General features: G+C 40.1%; 1 protein-coding gene across 2 annotated transcripts in view; it reads right to left on the bottom strand.

The window, feature by feature from the left end:
- Positions 1 to 7,176: 7,176 nt before the first annotated feature.
- LOC128696959 (major facilitator superfamily domain-containing protein 6-A) overlaps positions 7,177 to 27,875 on the bottom strand; it is a 34,260-nt gene continuing 13,561 nt past the window's right edge. Inside the window, exons 2-11 of one of the 2 annotated variants that reach the window (XR_011393306.1) lie at positions 22,460 to 22,614; positions 21,844 to 22,082; positions 18,831 to 19,047; positions 18,108 to 18,285; positions 17,113 to 17,281; positions 16,492 to 16,655; positions 14,965 to 15,168; positions 10,461 to 10,628; positions 9,307 to 10,025; positions 7,177 to 9,012 (exon numbers count right to left, since the gene is read on the bottom strand). Coding sequence is in view for 1 of the 2 variants with exons in the window: in XM_070095135.1 (XP_069951236.1) it covers positions 9,679 to 10,025; positions 10,461 to 10,628; positions 14,965 to 15,168; positions 16,492 to 16,655; positions 17,113 to 17,281; positions 18,108 to 18,285; positions 18,831 to 19,047; positions 21,844 to 22,082; positions 22,460 to 22,614 (1,841 nt within the window). In the remaining variant the exon portion in view is untranslated. Of the gene's footprint in view, positions 10,026 to 10,460; positions 10,629 to 14,964; positions 15,169 to 16,491; positions 16,656 to 17,112; positions 17,282 to 18,107; positions 18,286 to 18,830; positions 19,048 to 21,843; positions 22,083 to 22,459; positions 22,615 to 27,875 lie in introns of both variants that reach the window. The other variant, XM_070095135.1, reaches the window with a different exon arrangement.

Below are 27,875 nucleotides of genomic sequence, written 5' to 3'. Positions count from 1 at the left end.
CTCATCTAATTGTTTTTGCAGGTATCGATTCATAGCTCCTGGCCCAGCCTCTTCACTTATAACTACTAGGTTCACTCTTCCTGCTCCATTAGCTTTATTATACCTCTTCTTAAAGCTATGTATGGATCCTGCCTCCACTACATCACTCTCCAGACTTTTCCACTTCCTGACAACTCTATGACTGAAGAAGTATTTCCTAACAGCCCTGTGACTTATCTTAGTTTTAAGCCTCCAGTTCTGACTCCTTGTTATCATGTCATCCCCATCCCTCCTGTTCCCTTAACTTCTAGGACAAACCCCTCAGCTCCAGAACTAGTCTTGTTGTAAACCTTTGCACTTTCTCTAATTTCTTGACGTGTCTGACCAGGTGCGGGTTCCATACTGGTGCTGCGTACTCCAATATGGGCCTGACGTACACGGTGTTCAGCTTCGTGAATGGCTCCTTAGATGCCGAAACGCTATTCTTAGGTTTGCCAGGCGACCGTGTGTTGCAGCAGTGATTTGGTTGATGTGTCTTGGGAGATGTACTCACCTAATTGTAAAGTAAAAGGACACAAGTGCAACTAATGTGACATTTATTATGGCAACGTTTCGCTCTCCAGGAGCTTTATCAAGCCATTACAAACAATACATGGACACAGAGGGTATATAAAGGCTCAGAGTGAGGTGAATACTAGTGAGGTTTTGTCCTGGTACCCCTCATGGAAGGTTCCTTGATGTTGGTGAGGGGCTCTTGATTTAGGGAATTGGATCTGTGCTCCAGTTCCCCGAATTAAGCCTGAATGCCTTCCACATCCCCCCCTCCCCTGGGCGCTGTATAATCCTATGGGTTTAGCGCTTCCCCCTTGATTATAATAATAATAATTTGTCCTGGTTAGATCCTTTATTGAAGTGGTAGAAGCGATGGCGACTCTGGTGTTAGCTTGTGAAAGTACTTTTGAGACGTTTAGTGCAACCTGGCTGTTGGGAAGAATTATAACTGTTATACTACACAAAGCACAGAGAGTGAACACTGAAACAACCTGCCTCATTCCAGTTTATATTTGTCCAACCTATTTTTATGTTACCCAAGTAATAGCTTTTATATCCTTTTACTCATGTACGAATTAATTGCTCTACCATATTGTATTACTTTTGTCACTACCACTACTACTACTACTACTACTACCACTAGTGAACATCGAAATGATACCTCACTAGTATTCACCTCACTCTGAGCCTTTATATACCCTCTGTGTCCATGTATTGTTTGTAATGGCTTGATAAAGCTCCTGGAGAGCGAAACGTTGCCATAATAAATGTCACATTAGTTGCACTTGTGTCCTTTTACTTTACATATTGTCGGTAATTCTACCAACTTTATTACTCACCTAATTGTAGTTGCAGAGGTCGATTCATAGCTCCTGGCCTCGTCTCTTTACTGGTCGCTACTAGGTGCTTGGTATGTTTTGTGTAAGCTACCATTTTGTTATAGGCACATGTCGAATAGACACTAGGCCGTGTGTGTGTGTGTGTGTGTGTGTGTGTGTGTGTGTGTGTGTGTGTGTGTGTGTGTGTGTGTGTGTGTGTGTGTGTGTATGTGTGCACATTATTGTTCCTGTTACCATGTGGGTATAATCAAGGTCAGTTAGGGCAGTACACGTAAAGGAAGTTCATTTATCATCATAATTATAGGGGAGCGCTAAACCCGTAGGACTATACTAAAGGAAACTGAAAAAATGAAATTTGGACATTACAGAAGATTAGAGTTTATTAATACAATATATAACGAATAAATATATATATAAAATCCAAGTAAATTTTACGTGAAGTGAATCTGGATTTTTGCAACATAATGTATCTGAGTCGGTGAATAAAACTCTCGTATAGGGTATATACATTATGAGGTGTGTATCTCTCAATGTATATATACTAACAGGTATCTCTCAGTGTATGTACGCTAACAGGTATCTCTCAATGTATATATACTAACAGGTATCTCTCAGTGTATATATACTAACAGGTATCTCTCAATGTATATATACTAACAGGTATCTCTCAATGTATATATACTAACAGGTATCTCTCAGTGTATATACGCTAACAGGTATCTCTCAGTGTATATATACTAACAGGTATCTCTCAATGTATATATACTAACAGGTATCTCTCAATGTATATATACTAACAGGTATCTCTCAGTGTATATACGCTAACAGGTATCTCTCAATGTATATATACTAACAGGTATCTCTCAGTGTATATACGCTAACAGGTATCTCTCAGTGTATATATACTAACAGGTATCTCTTAATGTATATATACTAACAGGTATCTCTCAATGTATATATACTAACAGGTATCTCTCAATGTATATATACTAACAGGTATCTCTCAATGTATATATACTAACAGGTATCTCTCAATGTATATATACTAACAGGTATCTCTCAATGTATATATACTAACAGGTATCTCTCAATGTATATATACTAACAGGTATCTCTCAATGTATATATACTAACAGGTATCTCTCAGTGTATATATACTAACAGGTATCTCTCAATGTATATATACTAACAGGTATCTCTCAGTGTATATATACTAACAGGTATCTCTTAATGTATATATACTAACAGGTATCTCTCAATGTATATATACTAACAGGTATCTCTCAGTGTATATACACTAACAGGTATCTCTCAATGTATATATACTAACAGGTATCTCTTAATGTATATATACTAACAGGTATCTCTCAGTGTATATACGCTAACAGGTATCTCTCAATGTATATATACTAACAGGCATATCTCACTGTATATACACTAAGACGTATCTCTCATTGCATATACACTAACAGGTATCTCTCACTGTATATACACTAACAGGTATCTCTCAATGTATATACACTAAGAGGCGTGAGTTTTTCAGTGTATATACACAGAGTTTATAATCTCTACCTAAGGTATTAGAGTATTTTTGAGTGGTGGTGAGCAGGTTACACGCAACCTTGATGACTCTTGGGTAGTCGACATAGGTTTTAAACCTAATTAACCACCCGACCAAAACCCACCATACCTCGGCTTCAACAATCCTGCTCACACAAACTATACCCAAAAAAAAAAACCGGACAACATTTCTGTCAATCCTGAACCTTAGTGAAGACACGACCTGATTCAAGGTCGTGTTAAGGGGTTTATGAAAATTAAAACAAAAATTCTTAGAGAACAATTTTTGTTATAATTGTGGTTAAAACTGAGATAGTTAAAACCTTTCATATATTTTCCGTATTCTCGGTGTTCTCACATATAATTATTTGAAATGTAGTTTCGTTACGTATCACATGAATATTTATTCAACAAACTTCATTGGTTTACGAAAATATGTATATTATTATTAAGAGAATTTGCTTGTATTACCTAACTAACTGGAAATGACGTGTGTGTGTGTGTGTGTGTGTGTGTGTGTGTGTGTGTGTGTGTGTGTGTGTGTGTGTGTGTTAGTTGACGTTCTACATATATTGTATACAATAATTCACTCTTCCAAATTTACTATGGAGAGTGTGATTGATGTATCACCATACCAATGGACACACATGTCCAGGGGCATGATGGGGCATGGACACATGTGTCCAAGGGCATGGGGGCCATGGATACACGTGTCCAGGGGCATGGGGGGCCATGGATACACATATCCAGGGGCATGGTGGTGCCAGGGATACACGTGTCCAGTAGCATGGTGGGGCCAGGGATACACGTGTCCAGTAGCATGGTGGGGCCAGGGATACACGTGTCCAGTAGCATGGTGGGGCCAGGGATACACGTGTCCAGTAGCATGGTGGGGCCAGGGATACACGTGTCCAGTAGCATGGTGGGGCCAGGGATACACGTGTCCAGTAGCATGGTGGGGACCGGAAGTTTAGTGGGTGAAATGGTGTATATTGGACAAGTAGTATGAAGACACTAACACAAAATACGACTAAAGATCTCTTGAGACAGTGTTTGGCTCTGTGTAGAGCTTCATCAAGGCGTGATAAAGCTCTACACAGATCGAAACTTTATCCACAGTAAACACTTGGTCTATAACTTGCATGTTCGCCTTGATATAACTTTAAAGTTAATACCAAACCTAAAAATATGTATTCCTGCACACAGTGTTGAATGTATCATTGATAACCTTGTACATGTATGGTATACAGTACCGACAAGATGAAAATTAGACACGTGCCACATCTGGGTATCTTCATTGTAGACGTTTCGCCAACCAGTGGCTTTATCAGTACAATACAAGGGCATAATATGAAGAATTATACACAGAAGATGAGGTAATCAGTCCCTCAGCCTGAGGGCTGAGGGACTGTTTACCTCATACATATATAAACCCACCTTCAGTGGGCCGCAGAAAAATCCTACGATTTTTAACGATGACGCTTCAAAGACACTAAACTTACCCAATATGACAAAAGAGTAAAGAGAGAGACCTGAGGGTAACAATGTAGCAAGATGTTATTATCTTGAAACAGAATAGTTTCATTATAACAAATGCTTGGAAAATGACAGGTTGGACAAGAAGAACCTTGTGAAACAAGAGATATCAACTTAGTGATGATTCCTTATAAGGCACTTGAGATGCTGCTGTACATTAACATTCTCACTAAATACAGACGGAATGTGTGGAGGTATTACAGTTCCCGTGTAAATTCAAACACCTAAATTACTGGGTAGAGCTAAAATTCCTAAAATGTTAATTTCTCGTGTGTAGGCCAGGAAGACATGTTATAATATATTCCTTGAAAGTATTGAAGGTAGTGATTCAAAATCTGCGCGCTGGAATAACCTGTGACGAGAACTGGAAGCACTATAGGCAGCGCGAAATATTCCCAAAACAAGAATGCAATAAGCCCACTAACAACTGAGTGAATAGTTGTAAATAATATAAGAACGTCTACACCACTCCCTTCAAACAGTCTCAGTAATATCTTTACGGGACAACTGATATATTCCTAAAAAACAACTGAACTACAAAATTACAAATGCAATGGACGTTGTATTTAAGGTAATTCACCCCAATGTCCAAGAGTTTTCTGGCTCATTCATGTGCTTATCTTATGGCATCCTTGTTAGGTTAGGTAAGGTTCGTCAGGAAACAGGACTAGTGTATTAAGGCCACAGAAGTGTGAACTGCAGTTACCTAAACTCGATTACTTCGATTTTGTTTACAATAACTCACACTCTTGTTGAGAGGTGACCTCCCATCAGGGGAACCCTCGTGTGTCCTCTACCACTAAGTAACTACATTATAAAATGAATGGACACTATACTTCAGGATATTCATTTATTTCCTATAAGTATTCGAACCTTCACATATACTGTAGTTAGTTCATCACATCCAACGTTCACAGGAGTAAACATATTAGTATGTGAAGGACAGAGTAACAGAACCTACTTACTGCAGTAAACCTACTGGACCATACTAGCATGTACCTGTGTACTACAGTAAACCCACTGGATTATACTAGCAAGTATCTGTGTACTGCAGTAAACCTACTGGACCACACTAGCAAGTACCTTTGTACTACAGTAAACCTTGACCACACAAGCAAGTACCTGTGTACTACAGTAAACCTACTGGACCACACTAGCAAATACCTGTGTACTACAGTATACCTACTGCACCATACTAGCAAGTACCTGTTTACTAGAGTAAACTTACTGGACCATACTAGCAAGTACCTGTTTACTACAGTAAACCTACTGCACCATACTAGCAAGTACCTGTTTACTACAGTAAACCTACTGCACCATACTAGCAAGTACCTGTTTACTACAGTAAACCTACTGCACAATACTAGCAAGTACCTGTTACTACAGTAAACCTACTGCACCATACTAGCAAGTACCTGTTTACTACAGTAAACCTACTGCACCATACTAGCAAGTACCTGTTTACTACAGTAAACCTACTGCACCATATTAGCAAGTACCTGTTTACTACAGTAAACCTACTGCACCATACTAGCAAGTACCTGTTTACTACAGTAAACCTACTGCACAATACTAGCAAGTACCTGTTACTACAGTAAACCTACTGCACCATATTAGCAAGTACCTGTTTACTACAGTAAACGTACTGCACCATACTAGCAAGTACCTGTTTACTACAGTAAACCTACTGCACCATACTAGCAAGTACCTGTTTACTACAGTAAACGTACTGCACCATACTAGCAAGTACCTGTTTACTACAGTAAACCTACTGCACCATACTAGCAAGTACCTGTTTACTACAGTAAACGTACTGCACCATACTAGCAAGTACCTGTTTACTACAGTAAACGTACTGCACCATACTAGCAAATACCTGTTACTACAGTAAACGTACTGCACCATACTAGCAAGTACCTGTTACTACAGTAAACCTACTGCACCATACTAGCAAGTACCTGTTTACTACAGTAAACCTACTGCACCATACTAGCAAGTACCTGTTTACTACAGTAAACCTACTGAACTATGTGATGTAAATGGTTTGGTAAACTGACACGTCAAAAAGTTAAGTTTACGGTACTTTTGAGGTATTCGTATGGACTGAGTCTATTACATAGACTCCGTCTATTATAAGTGTAGACTGCGTCTATTACAAGCATAGACTGCGTCTATTACAATCACAGACTACATCTATTATAAGAATAGATTGAATCTGTTAAACACAGACTTCAATAAATATCTTCTTTTAGAAAATAGGGAGAAAAATAAGTGTTATGAAGGCAGTCACGTCAGGTAACAAAATAGTCACGTCAGATAACAAGAGTCACGTCAGATAAGACAATCACGTCAGATAACATGACAGTAGTTGTTACGGACAAAGTCACAAGTATACCGGAGCTTCAGCTGAGTCAACGTGTCAGTCTGTGTAGAGTTTTAGCAAGCCATGGCTGAAAGAGACTCTGGTAGCATGGTAACCTTATTTGAGAGAACGTGTGGCTTGGAAATCAAGTGCCTTCAGAGATGGTGCGGCCCTCGCTGACCTCTACATGGAATGGTAGATAAGACATATAGGCAACATTTAGGCAACTTTATTCCGATACGTTTCGCCTACACAGTAGGCTTCTTCAGTCGAGTACAGAAAGTAGGCAGGAGCAGAAGAGATGTGAAGTCGTCTACACATCTCTTCTGCTCCTGCCTACTTTCTGTACTCGACTGAAGAAGCCTACTGTGTAGGCGAAACGTTTCGGAATAAAGTTGCCTAAATGTTGCCTATGTGTTTTATCTACCAACCTGTCGGTATTGCATACCATTTGATAATCACCTCTACATGGAGTTCCTTGTTGGAGACAAATGGTATAAAATACCGAAAAGATGGACAAAGACACGAATGCTGTATAATGTGATACTTTATTGACAACACTTCGCCCATAGTGGGTTACATAGTCACAAAGAGATATTCCTGGAGAGAGGGGATGTGAGTATATATAGAGGGAACATAGTGGCGTCACTATGTGTGGACGAAACGTTGTCAGTAAAGGATCGCATTATGCTGCATTTGTGTTTATACATGCAGTTCTCTGAGACCCCGAGACTCTGTGATATCCTTGCGGATGTATCCTCATGCTCCTGGAGTCTACCTGGTGGGAGTTCCGGGGGGAACAACGCCCCCGAGGCCCGGTCCATAATCAGGCCTCACCTGGAGACAATCTCAACGCTAGTGAGTCTTCCATTCAGCTCACCTTACCAGAATATGACAACACCCTTCCTTCCTTTGATGTTCTTATACACACAAACACTAATAGCATCTCTTTTCAATTTAGTGTGTACTGCACACCCACAGACCAGAATGGTCTCGTTCCTGTCTGGTCTCACCACTCGGTCTCTTTCAGAATTTTCAGCCCTGATTTCTTGGAAAACGAGTTAATACTATCCTCGAGGAGAATGCTGGCAACGACGCTATCCCTTGCAGAAGTTTTACTAGGGCATTCGAGGGTGAGTTGGCTAGTGAGTTGTTCAGCAGGATATACGAACTCAGATATGCTTATCGCACCACGAGCATCAACAACGCTTGTGTTTTATATGGTAACACAGCTCCAGTCTGCATTGTTATCCATTCAAAAGACAGAAATAGAAGCAATGCTTTAAATCATCTCTAATTCATGCCACAGACTCCACCACCCAAAAGTGAGGAGGGTTGCAGTTGTCACAACCTCAAGTCTCACATGCTTCCCAGTACATACCACTCTCCTGACCTCACATTGTAAGAACACAGACGAACGAAATAATGGAGGAGCACTCCAGTAGGCCTACTGTCCCATGCTAAGCAGATCCTCATCTAAACCCAACCTTTCTCACTCGTATATTTTTTTAAGGTACTGCAGTGACACCTCATACTTCGTCTTTCTTCACATGCTCTCCCAACACTATATACCTGTCCTTTATAATGGAGACATTGTGCAGCATTTGAGTATCTTTATTCAATTATCAACTTGTCAGTTTTCTAAACTATTTATTCAAATACCTATGTTTACCATGTACTTTCTAATTTACCATGTACTCTCTAATTTACCATGTACTGTCTGATTTACCATGTACTCTCTAATTTACCATGTACTCTCTAATTTACCATGTACTGTCTGATTTACCATGTACTCTTTAATTTACCATGTACTCTCTAAAGGCTTGAAAAGGCTCGATCTCCAAGCAAAATGTTGTCTAATATGAGGTCATTATTGATCAGTTTGACGGTCTAACAAAATTTCTCTGTGTTATGACTAAATAAAACTCTACTCAGTGCAAATCTTGGCCCAGTTAAAGCTGATTTTCCTTGTGTTTTCACCCACATGCCTGTGGGTGTTAGTCACTGATCACAACATACCTGTGGGTGTTACAGCCACTGATCACAACATGCCTGTGGGTGTTACAGCCACTGATCACAACATATCTGTGGGTGTTACAGTCACTGATCACAACATACCTGTGGGTGTTACAGCCACTGATCACAACATACCTGTGGGTGTTATAGTCACTGATCACAACATACCTGTGGGTGTTACAGTCACTGATCACAACATACCTGTGGGTGTTATAGTCACTGATCACAACATACTGAGTGACTAAACAAGACAGTGACTGATCACAACATACTGAGTGACTAAACAAGACAGTGACTGATCACAACATACTGAGTGACTAAACAAGATAGTGACTGATCACAACATACTGAGTGACTAAACAAGACAGTCACTGATCACAACATACTGAGTGACTAAACAAGATAGTGACTGATCACAACATACTGAGTGACTAAACAAGACAGTGACTGATCACAACATACTGAGTGACTAAACAAGACAGTGACTGATCACAACATACTGAGTGACTCAACAAGACAGTCACTGATCACAACATACTGAGTGACTCAACAAGACAGTGACTGATCACAACATACTGAGTGACTCAACAAGACAGTGACTGATCACAACATACTGAGTGACTCAACAAGACAGTGACTGATCACAACATACTGAGTGACTCAACAAGACAGTGACTGATCACAACATACTGAGTGACTAAACAAGACAGTCACTGATCACAACATACTGAGTGACTCAACAAGACAGTGACTGATCACAACATACTGAGTGACTCAACAAGACAGTCACTGATCACAACATACAAGGCGGCTCACCCAAACATACCCAGAAACCTACTCATTTTTCTCGAAGGCTTCATTATATGTACCCTTTCCACTGTTAACAACACGAGCATCACTTTCTTTGCCTTTCACTGCATCCTTCACCTCCTCGTTACTCTTGTGTTTCATGGTACCATTCTCCACAATACCATTCTGGTTCTTCTCCATGGTGTGGTTTTCATTAGCCTCTGTCTTCTCCTTTTCTTCTCGTTCTAACTGCAACTTCCTGAAGAAGATGCGGTTGATGACGAAGTACAATATGCAGGTGACAGCGCAGATGACGCCCATCAACCTGAATGTATTACGCACTCCTATTGGGCCCATCAGAAAGCCGCCCATCAAGCTCCCTACGCCTCGACCTGACAGATGGTGCAATATATTATTATTATTATTATTATTATTATTATTATTATTATTATTATTATTAGTAGTAGTAGTAGTAGTAGTAGTAGTAGTAGTAGTAGTAGTATTCTGGTACAGGTACACATAAATACAGTTACATAAATTGTCATGCATAGCAGCATATGTATAGATTACCTAGGTGTGGTACTTTGGTAGTGGTAGTAGTGATATTATTATTATTATTATTATTAGTAGTAGTAGTAGTAGCAGTAGTGGTAGCAGTAGTAATAGTAATAGCAGCAGTATTAGTAGTAGTAGTAGTAGCAGAAGTAGTAGTAGTAGTAGTAGTAGTAGCAGCAGCAGTAGTAGTAGTAGTAGTAGCAGAAGTAGTAGTAGTAGTATCAGTAGTAGTAGTAGGAAAGCAGTATGTGGTAGAGGACAGAAGCACGTACCAACGCCAAAGTGTATTCCGCCATACACGCCCTGCAGAGTAGCGATGGTTGAGGGCGTGGAGAGTGCTGCTGCGTACGACACAGCTGCTGCTCCCATCAGTGACACCGTGAAGCACTCCAGCGCCTCGAAGGGCATCACCCACCACGGGTTGGTGATGAAGGAGTAACCTGAAGGAGGAGAGAACCACAAATTATCTATCACGAAGGAATAACCTGAGGGAGGGAAATGGTGCCCATTGTTAGCTAGTCCCTCAAGGGAGGTGCCTACATGCGGGTGAAGGGCTCACGATCCAGGAACTGGACTTATCCTCCCCTACCTCGGATCGAACCAGTATGCTTACATTACTACAGATTAAAATCAAAATTATTTTAACTTTCGTAAAGGCAGTGAGTCGATCACTTATATGTGGTTGTAGGGGTCGAATCATAGCTCCTGGTCCTGCTTCTTTACTAGGTCCACACTCTCCCTGCTCCAGGAGTCTTATCGTACCTCATCTTAAAGCTACGTATGAATCCGCCTCCACTACTTCACTCACCAGATTGTTCCACTTCCTGACAACTCTAAGGCTGAAGAAATGCTTCCTAACATCCTTATGACTTATTTGAGTTTTTAACTTCCGTGTGTGTGTGTGTGTGTGTGTGTGTGTGTGTGTGTGTGTGTGTGTGTGTGTGTGTGTGTGTGTGTGTGTACACCAGCAAATCATATGGAAGAAGGTAAGATACTGAATATTATCTGAGATCGCACTTAGAGGTGAACCTTTCGAAGTGAGCGAAACGTTGCTTAGTAAAATCTTGCTCTGATATATGTCTTTATTGCTCTACTTGTCAGTATTATGTCTCCCATCCACGCAGTAAATATTCTTAAAATAATAATAATAATAATAATAATAATAATAATAATAATAATAATATTATTATTATTATTATTATTATTATTATTATTATTATTATTATTATTATTATTGAAGTCATTTTTATGTGAATATTGTTTAAAATCTAATAGCGTTAACAGCTATAATATAATATTAGTTAGTCATCAGAATAATGATATATATAGGAACAAGTTAGTGGTTAGTCTTAATTTCTAGGTAATCGTAAAACATTAAGTTTTAAGTAATATGATATTATTTACCTCTAGGTAAGACTATTCCACTCCCAGCACTTACTACTTAAAATACATCGTTATAGTTTCAAGTATTTTTTTAAAATAGACTTTAAGAGTGAGAAATTGTTGAAAGACTTCTAGTATGTATGTGTTGTGTGAAATGTGTTGGTGACAAGCTTGAAGATAGAGATAAAGGACGCTCTACACAGGGCGGAACGTCCTCCCAGTTAAAGCTTCTTATGCAGCTTATACCTTTTTGTACGTGTCTCGTCACTGTTGTTGCCCATAACAGTTCATTCAATAATAATTTATGCATATCAGAATCACTGTTACAGCTACGAGGCTTCCCATGCTACGTCCAGAGATTCTACATCAACATGAGAACATGGGACGCCTTGAAGGGTGCAGTTTTTCCCTTAGTCCAACCCGCCATTGTCTCCCGAGGGAAAGTTCAGGGAGGTTCAGTGATGCAGCAGAGAATGTAAGGTCTCAGTGTGAGGTTGTGTCTAGAGTGACCCTAATTTCAGCTGTGTCTAGGACGACACTGACTTCAGAGGGGCTGTCTAAGGCGACTCTCACTTCAGGGGATGGGTCAAAGCAACTTTCTGAGTTAGAAAATTTTCGGGTAAAAGGTCCATGGACAAGTATAAGCTAGTCAATTCCGGTAACAAGGTGGGGGTCCAAACCAGGGATCTTAAGACCCTAAATTACATGATGGTACAATGGCTGGTGGAAATCTGCTTACACCTAAGTATCTCCAAGCACAAGTTTTGAGGATATACACAAGCATAATAGACCACATCTAGTCCAATAACTAGAATTTGATCTGCTTTAACGAAAACTTCCATCAGATGGTATTACTACAGATGGAAATTTACTTATAAAGTTAAAACCTCAGAATTTAAATGAAGCATGAATATAAAAACGATATTAAGAACAAGCTCAATTCAGATGCAGTACAGTCGAATATTGAGTATTTATATCCATAGTTATCGGCATTACGACTCCGCTTTAAGGAGCTCAAACTTGCTTTTAAAATACCCCGGCAAGTTCAGTACCCAAGATTATTCTTGCCCATCACGAGGTCCGGCACGGCATCTTGTACTGGTCACAAAGTGTCACTGGCTGACCAGAGGATTTGTCAGCGAGAGAGGAGACTAAATACTGTACAAATGTAACTTGAGACAGGTGTACGGACGTCTCAAGGAAGATGGTGTACAGAGAAAAATAGCTAATGAATTATAATTCACATAATCAATGCAAAATACTGCATTTGTTCATGGTCACAAATTTAAGAGTTCTGGCTGGCAGAAACTGACAACCGTCTATAATTGCTTATAAGAAAGCTAATAAAATTCTTGACATTATATCAAGAAGTATGAATAACAGGAGTCCTCAGGTTATACTTCGACTATATATAAGGCTGCATTGTTATTATTATCATCATACCTGAGCACTAAGCCCATAGGTCATAACAGTGATGTTATATACTTCCTGCCATGATGTTATATCCTGGCGGGAATACGTCATCAATAAACCCCAACAGATAAAGATAAAGAACTGACCAAAACGACAGCTAGGGTTTCCTCTGGCCGGTGTGGGTTATCTCTGAAACATATAGCGGGAATGGTGTTGGTAAACAACACCTTTGCTAAATCTTTCTAAGTGTTGCGTGGAAAACAATTTTCATTTTGTATAATCAAGTCAGATCTGTTTCCTTTCTATGTTTACTATCTATATTTTGCTCTGTAGAGGCAGGTCACTCAGTTTATGTTATTTCCTGTACATGTCCCTCACTACTTCTGTAGAGGTTGATGTTATTATCGTGTTAAATCAATGTAAATAAAAATCCAGTACACGTATCGTGTATTGAATTTTGCATATCATTATTTTGTATGAAATATTTCTGTAAAGTAAAAGGACACAAGTGCAACTAATGTGACATTTATTGTGGCAACGTTTCGCTCTCCAGGAGCTTTATCAAGCCATTACAAACAATACATGGACACAGAGGGTATATAAAGGCTCAGAGTGAGGTGAATACTAGTGAGGTACCATTTCGATGTTCACTAGTGGTAGTAGTAGTAGTAGTAGTGGTAGTGAAAAAAGTAATACAATATGGTAGAGCAATTAATTCGTACATGAGTAAAAGGATATAAAAGCTACTACTTGGGTAACATAAAAATAGGTTGGACAAATATAAACTGGAATGAGGCAGGTTGTTTCAGTGTTCACTCTCTGTGCTTTGTGTAGTATAACAGGAGAGGCTGCAGCATCTCACACTCATGAAATTCCGATGTCATCATAGGCCTAAGATAATTAGCTGGTATTTTAGCCTTTCGTGTAATTTAAGGTGTATTTATTCTCATTGGCGAAATTAGTTAAATGACAAAAAAGGCACAATACCGTGACTGGAACGATACACAAATAACCCGCACATAAAAGAGAGAAGCTTACGACGACCTTTCGGTTCGACTTGACGTGACTTTGTAAATGGTCCAAGTCGGACCGAAACGTCGTCGTAAGCTTCTCTCTTTTATGTGCGGGTTATTTGTGTAATGTTTAGTTAAATGAGAAGATTTCTTTGCCTTTCATTCTTATATTCTTTCCAGTTGCCAGTCACCACTATAATCCCCGATGGTCAGTCACAAGGACATGGCAGGAGTACAAGATGGGTCCTTGGTGGTCAACAGATACACTTGACCTTATAAAGCTCTGTATAGGGCTTTATCAAGTCAGGTCTGTATAGAGCTTTATCAAATCAGGTCTGTATAGAGCTTTGTCAAGCCAGGTCTGTATAGAGCTTTATCAAATCAGGTCTGTATAGAGCTTTATCAAATCAGGTCTGTATAGAGCTTTTTCAAGCCAGGTCTGTATAGAGCTTTATCAAATCAGGTCTGTATAGAGCTTTATCAAATCAGGTCTGTATAGAGCTTTATCAAGTCAGGTCTGTATAGAGATTATCAAGTCAGATCTGTATAGAGCTTTATGAAGTCAGGTCTGTATAGAGCTTTATCACGTCAGGTCTGTATAGAGCTTTATCAAGTCAGGTCTGTATAAAGCTTTATCAAGTCAGGTCTGTATAGAGCTTTATCAAATCAGGTCTGTATAGAGCTTTATCAAATCAGGTCTGTATAGAGATTATTAAGTCAGATCTGTATAGAGATTTATGAAGTCAGGTCATACAGAAAATATTCTCTGTGCAGAGGAACACTTGTCCCCCGAGAAGCTTGTCGGGCAACACGAGTCTCGTCCTCAATGTGTTGGTACTGAACCATTCGGGTTCATTACGGATTTTATCAAAGTACCATCACTGCTGTTCATGAGAAAAAATAAAAACAGGAAATTGTAAGCAACATGTATTTAAATCCCACAAAATACCTGAAGATTTCAACTCACCGAACATCCTTACAACATAGAAAGCAAATCCTAAGACGATGGTGTTGGCGTGACCCAGTTTGTTGAAGATGGCTCCCGACGCAATGAGGATGGGCACGCCTGCCAGGCTGCCCACAGTCACCGTGATGCCCATCAGGTACTTCTGAGCGCCCATGTCTTGCAGCAGCCAGAAGAGGAAGGTATCGAGGAGCCCGAAACAAGTACCTGAGAGAGAGATAACAAATAATATTTGTCCTGGAGAGACCGATACGTCATCTTTCCATTTCAGATTTGTTGCACAATGGTGCAGCTACGAGGAGGCTACAGCCCTCAGGTGGAAAATATTTTGATTTTATTTTCAGTTGATGGCTATTTTTCACTGCATTATGTTGACCAGTGACTACGAACGCACGACAGTTTAAGAAATTTCACATAATATTGAAAATAATACATTTTTAAAGGCGATTTTTGTTAATTCCACAATAACTCGACACATTAAACCAACTTCACACTCCACTACAGATCCTATAAATTAGGGACATTACTGGACACTCGTTACTTCGAACTACAAATGATAAGCTCGAAGTGTTTTGGAATTAAAATCTTATATAAAAAAGGGTGACACAAACGCATCAACAAGATTACACTCTTCCAGAGAGTAAACTAGTACAGACTGATCATAAACATTACAACCAAATATTATACCATCAAGACTACGGTACCGAGCACTTGCTGCGAGGCTGACAGACTGATTACCTCATCTACCTCTTCAGTCTTCTGTTTTAATCCCCGCATTGTACTGAAAGAGCCACTGGTGGGCGAAACGTCTACATAATAAAGACACAGTTGTTACACTTATGTATAATGCTTCCGCTACAGCCAACGTTGTAGGTTCACTGATTTTTTTTTTTGTCTGCTGTCAGTCCTTCCTGAAAGATAAGGTCCCTTGATGGAAAGAGACAATTATAGCGGAAATTATTTTAGTACAATACTACACTTCAAAAAACTGCAACATATTTCCACCCCTCCTTCAGAGTTCAGGCATTGTACTTTCCACCTCCAGGACTCAAGCAGCAGTGATCCGTCCCACCAGTACCAATGAGCAAAACTGTGGAATACACATGTTGACTTGCCCACATCGCGCATGATTCAGATGGTAAATAAAATAAGCTTGTCACCTCGCCACCAGCTCTTATTCTCATTATTACTTACCCTCACAAGACATAATCTCACTCATGACATCACATGTGGCCTGACTTTCTCCGAATCATAACTCTTGGAGTTCTTCCGCCTCACTTTCCAAAAGTGTTGAATGATCTCCATGATTTTACATTTTATATCCTCTTGGATTTGCTGTGTCATGGACGGACGTTACCCTGAGAGACACTGGTGTTACCAGCAAAGGATGTTACGAGGCTGTGCAGTACCCTTTGCAGTGATAACAGTAAACCCAGGCCTAACTCAACAGTGACGTGATAGTGCTGAAAGATACATCACCAGCATCAGTAACTCGAGGTCGCCATCTTGTGACACAGGCAGACGACTCACCTGAGACGAGCATAACCAGAAGGAAGGTCAGGATCTCTGGCTGTCTCAGCAGGAAGCGGAAGTCCTTGACGACAGTGCTGGAGGGCTCACGGAAGTCCATGTTCACGAACAAGATGAGAACAGCGGCAACCACCTTCAAGCAGCAGTACAGATAGAACGCTGGACTGCGAAGAACAATAATGTTATTGAGAGTTCGTGTTTAATATTATTATTATTATTGGAGTTTGTATCATATTCTGCATCTGTATTTTTTGCACTTAAATTCTTTCATTGGGTGCCTAGATGAAGGCGAAGGGTTCTTGATCCAGGGAACTGCAGCTCCCTTCCGCGGGATGAACCAGTGTACCTCTCGTTAACCAGGTGTTGTGTGACCTATGCGGGTTTAATACCTCCTCATGAATTCATAAATTATCAGCAGTTTCGAGTAAAAGTGGGATAATCTACTTACTGTAGCTAAAAAAATAGAGGAGGGCCCCGCTTATACAGCAGGTTAGATTTCTGGCTACAGCTGTGAAGATAAAATCGCTGTAAATTGAAACACAGCCATTTTTTTCACTTTCAGTTAGGTAAGTACAAGACTATCAACGTTATCAGGTACAGACATCACTCGTGTTCTCTTACCTGTAGTCCTGGTAGCCGTGCATGTCTGAGAAAACATCAATGAGGACGCCAGAGACGGGAGTGACGACGATGGCTCCCAAGTTACCGTACAGACGCTGTAAGCCGTACTCTCCCTTATATTCCTTCAGGATAGCCATTGCTGCTCCGTCGAACAGAGTGAAGCTGGTAGCTGAGAAATATACCAATATTTGTAATTTTGACTCTCTCTCTCTCTCTCTCTCTCTCTCTCTCTCTCTCTCTCTATATATATATATATATATATATATATATATATATATATATATATATATATATATATATTATATATGTGTGTGTGTGTGTGTGTGTCTTGCCGAATAGATAAAACTTGCGATTTTGGCATAAATAGCAACGCTCTTCTTGCCGAATTAGGTAAGCAAAAATTTCTGTATGCAATAATTTCGCAAAACTCATGCTGAACCTAACGAAAAAAAAATTTCATTTTGTTTGTTTATTAAATTATTGTAACGTTTTCTAAAATATATTTAGTTGGATTAAGCTAACTTAAATTGAGCTTGTTAGAATATGGTTAGGTAAGTTTTCTAAGGATTTTTTAGTACAAAAATTATTATTTTTTTACATTAACTTAAATGGAAAAGTGTATCTTTAAACGTATAAGAGAAAATTTTAGAAAGAACTTAAATTTAAATGAGTTCTTGCTAATTGACCAGTTTTATCTATACTGTCTCCAGTATATATATATATATATATATATATATATATATATATATATATATATATATATATATATATATATATATATATATATATATATACATATATATATATATATATATATATATATATATATATATATATATATATATATATATATATATATATATATATATATATCACAAGGTTATTAAAACTCTTATTAAGAGAAATTATTGCCAGGGAAATAATATAAGAAAAAGTCTATTTGCAAAAGAAAGATTTTTTCAAATTACTAAGGTGAGCCAGGTGAGTTTAATTACCCAAGGTGAGGCCGTTGAGGAGGCGGACGAGCAGGTAACACCAGAAGGTGAGCATAGGGTCCACCACCTGGACAGTCTCAGTGTTGGAACACAGGTGTTGTCTGGGTAACGTTGCTGAACACTGGAAGATGCAGCTTCCCTCTTTATCTCTCTCACCCACACTGTATGCTGTCTCGTTCTGATGGGCCAGTAACAAATTAATAATAATAATAATAATAATAATAATAATAATAATAATAATAATAATGATAATAATAATATAAATAATAATAAAATCATTTATTTCCTAATAATATACACTTTATACGAATCTTTCTTACATTTAAGAGCCTATATTAAACAAAGCATTTTGGTTCATTGGTTTATTGGGCATAAAGCCTATTATGACACAAATGGTGTATTTCTCAGTGTATATACGCTGAGGCTTTTCTGTAATCCCCATTTTTGGAATTAAAAAAAATTCTCGTCTGATTGAGTGAAGGTCAGACAGCCTTAATGACCATAGTGTAGTCGACAGGCTTGTCAATAAAGTTAGAAATCCTTAACTTGTAAATAGTGTGTCAATAAATCTAGGGTTTCTAAACCTAACCCTGTCAAACCCTGTGTAAAATAGAGAGAGAGAGAGAGAGAGAGAGAGAGAGAGAGAGAGAGAGAGAGAGAGAGAGAGAGAGAGAGAGAGAGAGAGAGAGAGAGAGAGAGAGAGAGAGAGAGAGAATCACTAACCTGATGGGTGAGGTGTGGGCAGGACCAGCCCAACACTTGGAGACCAGTAGTTGTACCAGGAACAATGGTACTGTTGGTGGCGTCGCCGCCAGCTAGGGTGGCGTTGGTGTTGGCACTGATGACAGCGAGCGGTGCCACCTCCTGGCTCTCACACCCGCCCACCCCCGGTGTCAGGCACGGCACCACGCCCACCACCTCTGTCTCTCGGCCTCGCCCACTGCCGGTAACCACACACACATTAAATCACCGTTATTATGGGGAAGCACTAAACCCACACGGGTCACACACAGCCTAGGATGAAGGGTAGTCATGAGGCTCGATATGAGAAAAGATGCAAGAGTAGATTCGATTTCTTGAATCAAGAACTTTTTTACCAGCATCAAGGTGATCCTTCAAGAAACTATAATACACACACACACACAAGTGGGGCCAGGAGCTATGAATCGACCCTTGCAACCACAACTAGGTGAGTACAACTAGGTGAGTACACTCTCTCTCTCTCCAGAGTCTGGCGTTGTGGATAAAGTACTGTGTACTCTGATGCTGAATTTTCAGGTTCGAATCCTGTTGTAGTCTGAGTTAATGTTTATCTTATATATATATATATATATATATATATATATACATATATATATATATATATATATATATATATATATATATATATATATATATATATATATATATTGTGCAAAGGACCTATCCAAGTTGGGTCGGCGCGCGTCAGGTGTTTAACCGTTGTGGGATCTGATAGTGAGGTGCTGGCCAGACCCCTTATATAGCTTCCTTGGATGCTTTACTTTCATAGTTCCTTGATAATGTGAGTAGTCACGAAAGCGCTTGGAATTTCTCTATTCTTTCAGAGTGGTTGTTTTGCATTTTCTGAAATCACCTGTTTACTGTGATCTTATTTCATATATATATATATATATATATATATATATATATATATATATATATATATATATATATATATATATATATATATATATATATATATATATGTATATATATATATATATATATATATATATATATATATATATATATATATATATATATATATATATATATATGTGTGTGTGTGTGTGTGTATTAAAAATATAGGGAAGTACCACCTCTATAGCTGGACTGGGGACCCTCATCCTCAGAGAAGACAATAAACGTACCTCAGAGAAAATTCAAGGTTCTCCCCGGAGCTGTTTGAATATTTTCTTCTCCTACCTCCCCCTATATTTTTAAGCTACATGTGAACTTTATTAATAGACAGAATACATTTACAGAAAACACAAACATGAATACATTGGTACAATGTATTAAAGATTATGAATTTCCTCCAGCTCCTCTGAAGCCAGACGCAAACCAAGTATGCAGCAAGCATTTCCCCTCTGGATGGCCATGCTGAGGCGCTGGAACATGAAACTGGCTGCCCTTGGGTCCCTGGTGGTGTCGATGAGTCTGGAACTCAATTCTTTAAGGAAACGTGTGGCATGTTTTCCCTATGATCCCAAGGTCTCTGATCCCACTGGGACAAATTAATACTATTGGCTTATGTCCCTGTACTTTCTGATCTTGTACTCCTCCCTGGGATCAGCAGCTCTTACCTCTCGCCCGACACTGTGATGGATATAGATGTCAGCCAGTGTGGACACACAGGTATAGTCCCATGCTAAGAGCTTGCCATTCTTCCAGGGATAGATTGTGATCCCGTCGGGGCGGTTTGCTGGGTTGTGGGTATTGTTGGCTGCTAGTGATCGGGGCTCCCTCTCGGCTAGGCATCCAGCTGTAGCAAGGGTTCTCTTAATGATGTCGTTGACCTCATTGTGTCTTGCATGCCAGCCCTTGGTTTTGGAACAGTTAAGACCATGTAGACCATATTGGTCGGCTTGCACTTTGCCGCAAATTCACGTATATTCCCTGTGAATTGGGGCAGCAAGGCACAGTCACTGCAATACGGAGGGTCTTAGGGTTGAGGCGCATTCCCATTGCCGATATGAGAACTGTTTGGAGGAAGTTCCCGGAGTGATGTGCGCTCACAGCCTGGAGACGGGCGGTCTCCCTGTCTGATGTTACAGCTCTGAGCATGTTGGCAAGCACCTTTTCAGCGATCGGGCCATCCCAGCTTGACTGTTTGCGAGCTAGTGCTGCACCGGGGTTTGGTGCTGGAGCAGCAAGAGTCTCCCATTCAGTGCTGGCACTGGCATAGTTAGGGTCCTGTATTCCTGCTGAGTCACTGAGGTTATCAGGAAGAATTTGTCTTATTAACTCGTTTGACGCTATGGAAGAGGATAGGAAAGCTGGTAGGGCAATCTGAGAGGATCTGCATACTCCCAGCCCCCCTAGCCTGACCGGAAGTGAGGCTTGCAACAACTGTCCATCTTCACGGGAAAGATTCAATACACTCTCTAGCATGATCTTAAGGAAAGAGTCATATTCCTTGAGTTTCGGACTGCTGAAGGCTGGGGAGCATCTCAGAAAGTAGGTAAGTTTGGGGATTGACAGGCACCTGGTGAGTAGGTAGAAGGCATCATGTGTATCAGTGTCTTTCATCCTGCCTTCCATCGTCCGGAGGTCTGAGACTTTTTTTCTAGGATCAGATCGATGACATTGGACCCAAGATATATGGTGGCCTGGTAGCTAACGCTCTCGTTTCACACGGCGAGGGTCTGGGTTCGATTCCCAGCCAGAGTAGAAACATTGGGCGTGTTTCTTTCCACCTGTTGTCTATGTTCCCCATCAGTAAAATGGGTACCTGGGTGTCAGTCGACTGGTGTGGATCGCATCCTGGGACACTGACCTAATTTGCCCGACATGCGGAACATAACAAGGGGCTTTCTATGTAGTAGTATGTCACTGTTGTCAGCTAGGCCTTGTACTTGTAGTAAATAAAATTTATTATTATTATTATTATTATTATTATATATATATATATATATATATATATATATATATATATATATATATATATATATATATATATATATATATATATATATATATGTAGCGTCAGTACCTGCCGGAGTGACAGAAGGTGCAGTTGGTGATGGTGATGTTGAGGGTGAGGTTGTCGAGGTTGGGCAGGTAGTCGCATTGGTATGGAGGGAGAAGTTGTACGCTCGGGTTACCACCAGTCCCACAAGCTACCCTGAATGGCAGCTGTTCAGGCAGCTGGTGGTGGTAGCGGGCAGTTGGCACTGCTGAGAACACCAGCGACGCCGCCCCGCTGGCTGCCATCGTTATACTCAAGAACAACTGGAAAGACGTCAACATTGTAACACCGAAATGTTCATGATTTACACCATAATGCTTAAAATTCTCCAAAAAATACACATGAAAACGCCTAAAGCTTTCACTACATTTTAAAACGCCAATAATTTTAAGGAAAACCTCATTAAAAGGCCTAAAATATCAAGAAACACACGTTGATACACTCAAAATGTTCAGAAAATGCATACTAAATAAGGGTAAGCTAGGAAGATGCAAATGAGACGAGGATATTTAAGCAAGATACATGTGACATTTCACCTTTAGGAATCTTACGTAAGTGTACTTCATCAGGATACATGTAAGGTCTTACCTTGAAGAATCTTACGTAAGTATACTTCATCAGGATACATGTAAGGTCTCACCTTGAAGTTACCAATCTTGTCAGCGATCATGCCGGTAAGAGGAGGGCCCACGATAGCAATGACCGGGTTGAAAGCATACACAATACCCAGCTCCTTCTCTGTGATGCCCAGGGATCGTGCCTGCAGCGTCAGGAACGGGAACATTGCCATGGAAGCTGCGGGAGACACAACACGTCAGGAGGATGGAGGTAGAGGTGGAGGAAGGGTCGGATTGAGGGAGGTTGGGAGGGAGGAAGGGAGGTTAGGAGGGAGGAAGGGAGGTTAGGAGGGAGGAAGGGAGGTTGGGAGGGAGGAAGGTAGGTTGGGAGGGAGGAAGAGAGGTTGGGAGGGAGGAAGGGAGGAAGGAAGGGAGGTTGGGAGGGAGATTTCTGAAGAATCTTAGGAGTCTCCCATACCTGAAGTTGTGTATTCAGATGACAGTGTAGAACCCACACCGCACAACACAAGCCACACCACACAATACAACCCACACAACACAACAAAACCCACACCACGCAACACAACCCACACCACGCAACACAAGCCACACCACACAACACAACCCACACAACATAACACAAGCCACACCACACAACACAACCCACACCACACAACACAACCCACACAACACAACACAAGCCACACAACACTACACAAGCCACGCAACACAACACAAGCCACATAACACAAGCCACACAAAACAACACAAGCCACACAACACAACACAAGCCACACAATACAATCCATGCCACACCACACAATCCACACCACACAACACAAGCCATACAACACAATCCATGCCACACAACACAACCCACACCACACAACACAAGCCACACAACACAATCCATGCCACACAACACAACCTACACCACACAACACAAGCCACGCAACACAATCCATGCCACACAACACAACCCATACCACACAACACAAGCCACACAGCATAACACAAGCCACACAACACAATCCATGCCACACAACACAACCCACACTACACAACACAAGCCATACCACACGATCCATGCCACACAACACAAGCCACACCACAACACAAGCCACACTACACAACACAAGCCACACCACACAATCCATGCCACACAACACAAGCCACACCACACAACACAAGCCACACCACACAATCCACACCCCAGACTTTTTTTATACTGACACACAGTAAACTCTGCTATTACTGAAATAACACACATACACACATACACACACACATAAAACACACACACACACACACACACACACACACACACACACACACACACACACACACACACACACACACACACACACACACACAACCACACACACACACACACACACACACACACACACACACACGCACACACACACCACACACACACACACAAGGACATGAAGCATTAAACTTCAGACCAGTGTCACTGACATGTATAGTATGCAAAATCATGGAGAAGATTATCAGGAGAAGAGTGGCGGAACACCTAGAAATGAATGATCTCATCAACAGCAGCCAACATGGTTTCAGGGACGGGAAATCCTGTGCCACAAACCTACTGGAGTTCTATGACATGTTGACAGCAGTAAGACAAGAGAGAGAGGGGTGGGTGGATTGCATATTCTTGGACTGCAAGAAGGCGTTTGACACAGTTCCACACAAGAAATTAGTGCAAATACTGGAGGACCAAGCAGGGATAACATGGGAAGGCACTACAATGGATCAGGGAATACTTGTCAGGAAGACAGCAGCGAGTCATGGTACGTGGCGAGGTGTCAGAGTGGGCACCTGTGACCAGCGGGGTCCCACAGGGGTCAGTCCTAGGACCAGTGCTGTTTCTGGTATTTGTGAACGACATGACGGAAGGAATAGACTCTGAGGTGTCCCTGTTTGCAGATGATGTGAAGTTGATGAGAAGAATTCACTCGATCAAAGAGCTGGCAGAACTACAAAGGGATCTGGACAGGCTGCAGACCTGGTCCAGCAATTGGCTCCTGGAGTTCAATCTCACCAAGTGCAAAGTCATGAAGATTGGGGAAGGGCAAAGAAGACCGCAGACGGAGTACAGTCTAGGGGGCCAGAGACTACATACCTCACTCAAGGAAAAAGATCTTGCGGTGAGTATAACACCAGGCACATCTCCTGAAGCGCACATCAACCAAATAACGGCTGCAGCATATGGGCGCCTAGCAAACCTCAGAACAGCATTCCGACATCTTAATAAGGAATCGTTCAGGACCCTGTACACCGTGTACGTTAGGCCCATATTGGAGTATGTGGCACCAGTTTGGAACCCACACCTAGCCAAGCACGTAAAGAAACTAGAGAAAGTGCAGAGGTTTGCAACAAGACTAGTCCCAAAGCTAAGAGGTATGTCCTACGAGGAGAGGTTAAGGGAAATCAACCTGACGACACTGGAGGACAGGAGAGATAGGGGGGACATGATAACGACATACAAAATACTGAGAGGAATTGACAAGGCGGACAAAGGATGTTCCAGAGATTGGACACAGTAACAAGGGGACACAGTTGGAAGTTGAAGACACAGATGAATCACAGGGATGTTAGGAAGCATTTCTTCAGCCACAGAGTAGTCAGTAAGTGGAATAGTTTGGGAAGCGATGTAGTGGAGGCAGGATCCATACATAGCTTTAAGCAGAGGTATGATAAAGCTCACGGCTCAGGGAGAGTGACCTAGTAGCGACCAGTGAAGAGGCGGGGCCAGGAGCTCGGACTCGACCCCTGCAACCTCAACTAGGTGAGTACACACACAAACACACACACACACACACACACACACACACACACACACACACACACACACACACACACACACACATACACGCTACCACACACACTACCACACACACTACCACACACACTACCACACACACTACCACACACACTACCACACACACTACCACACACACACACACACACACACACACACACACACACACACAAACACACACATACACACACACACACACACACACACACACACACACACACACACACACACACACACACACACACACATACACATACATACAAATACACACAGACAGTAATAATAATAGTAATAATAATAATAATAATAATAATAATAATAATAATAATAATAATAATAATAATAATAATAATAATAATAATAATTCTAATAATAACTTAAGTTCTACGCAGTCGCAATAACAAAAAGAAAAGAACTAATGTTCACCCCGATATTGTTCATCTAAAACTCGGCAGATTTAAGTCACAGCTGAAGCCAATGAAACCTTCCCAGAGAAAGTGCTCTAGATCCGAGGACTTGGAGCTTCCCTTCTTCGATTCCAACCTCATTTCCTCCCAGTCCCCGAGAGCTATGTGACCCCCTACGGGTCTAGCGCTTCCCTATGAATATGTTTGTTGTTGTTCTCTTGTACAGGTTGTTCACTTGGAGACGTTGAGATTGTTCTCTTCCTGTTGTCTGTTGTTCATCCCTGTTATGCCTTGATAATTGCTCTGTTGTTGCTGTTGTTAGCTGATTTTATATTGTTGTTGCTGTTGTCGGTTAATTATTCTGTTGTTACTGTTATCTGTTAATTATACTGCTGTTGCTGTTGTCAGTTAATTATTCTGTTGTTGCTGTTGTTAACTATACTGTTGTTACTGTTATCAATTAATTATACTGTTGTTGCTGTTGTCAGTTAATTATTCTGTTGTAACTGTTGTTAGTTAACTACACTATTGTTACTGTTATCAATTAATTATACTATTATTACTGTTGTCAGTTAATTATACTGTTGATGCTGTTGTGAGTTATGCTGTAAGAACTGTTGTTAGTTAATTATACTGTTGATGCTGTTGTGAGTTATGCTGTAAGAACTGTTGTTAGTTAATTATACTGTTGATGCTGTTGTGAGTTATGCTGTAAGAACTGTTGTTAGTTAATTATACTGTTGATGCTGTTGTGAGTTATGCTGTAAGAACTGTTGTTAGTTAATTATACTGCTGATGCTGTTGTGAGTTATGCTGTAAGAACTGTTGTTAGTTAATTATACTGTTGATGCTGTTGTGAGTTATACTGTAAGAACTGTTGTTAGTTAATTATACTGTTGATGCTGTTGTGAGTTATGCTGTAAGAACTGTTGTTAGTTAATTATACTGTTGATGCTGTTGTGAGTTATGCTGTAAGAACTGTTGTTAGTTAATTATACTGTTGATGCTGTTGTGAGTTATACTGTAAGAACTGTTGTTAGTTAATTATACTGTTGATGCTGTTGTGAGTTATACTGTAAGAACTGTTGTTAGTTAATTATACTGTTGATGCTGTTGTGAGTTATACTGTAAGAACTGTTGTTAGTTAATTATACTGCTGATGCTGTTGTGAGTTATGCTGTAAGAACTGTTGTTAGTTAATTATACTGTTGATGCTGTTGTGAGTTATGCTGTAAGAACTGTTGTTAGTTAATTATACTGTTGATGCTGTTGTGAGTTATGCTGTAAGAACTGTTGTTAGTTAATTATACTGTTGATGCTGTTGTGAGTTATACTGTAAGAACTATTGTTAGTTAATTATACTGCTGATGCTGTTGTGAGTTATACTGTAAGAACTATTGTTAGTTAATTATACTGCTGATGCTGTTGTGAGTTATGCTGTAAGAACTGTTGTTAGTTAATTATACTGCTGATGCTGTTGTGAGTTATGCTGTAAGAACTGTTGTTAGTTAATTATACTGCTGATGCTGTTGTGAGTTATACTGTAAGAACTGTTGTTAGTTAATTATACTGCTGATGCTGTTGTGAGTTATGCTGTAAGAACTGTTGTTAGTTAATTATACTGTTGATGCTGTTGTGAGTTATACTGTAAGAACTGTTGTTAGTTAATTATACTGTTGATGCTGTTGTGAGTTATGCTGTAAAAACTGTTGTTAGTTAATTATACTGCTGATGCTGTTGTGAGTTATGCTGTAAAAACTGTTGTTAGTTAATTATACTGCTGATGCTGTTGTGAGTTATGCTGTAAGAACTGTTGTTAGTTAATTATACTGCTGATGCTGTTGTGAGTTATGCTGTAAGAACTGTTGTTAGTTAATTATACTGCTGATGCTGTTGTGAGTTATACTGTAAGAACTGTTGTTAGTTAATTATACTGCTGATGCTGTTGTGAGTTATGCTGTAAGAACTGTTGTTAGTTAATTATACTGTTGATGCTGTTGTGAGTTATACTGTAAGAACTGTTGTTAGTTAATTATACTGTTGATGCTGTTGTGAGTTATGCTGTAAGAACTGTTGTTAGTTAATTATACTGCTGATGCTGTTGTGAGTTATACTGTAAGAACTGTTGTTAGTTAATTATACTGCTGATGCTGTTGTGAGTTATGCTGTAAGAACTGTTGTTAGTTAATTATACTGCTGATGCTGTTGTGAGTTATGCTGTAAGAACTGTTGTTAGTTAATTATACTGCT

The sequence above is a fragment of the Cherax quadricarinatus genome, chromosome 49 (genome assembly GCF_038502225.1).
Source record: "Cherax quadricarinatus isolate ZL_2023a chromosome 49, ASM3850222v1, whole genome shotgun sequence".
In the NCBI taxonomy this organism is placed as follows: Eukaryota; Metazoa; Arthropoda; class Malacostraca; order Decapoda; family Parastacidae; genus Cherax; species Cherax quadricarinatus.
Note: the sequence above shows the minus strand (reverse complement) of the source record. Positions and strands in the feature narration are given on the sequence as shown.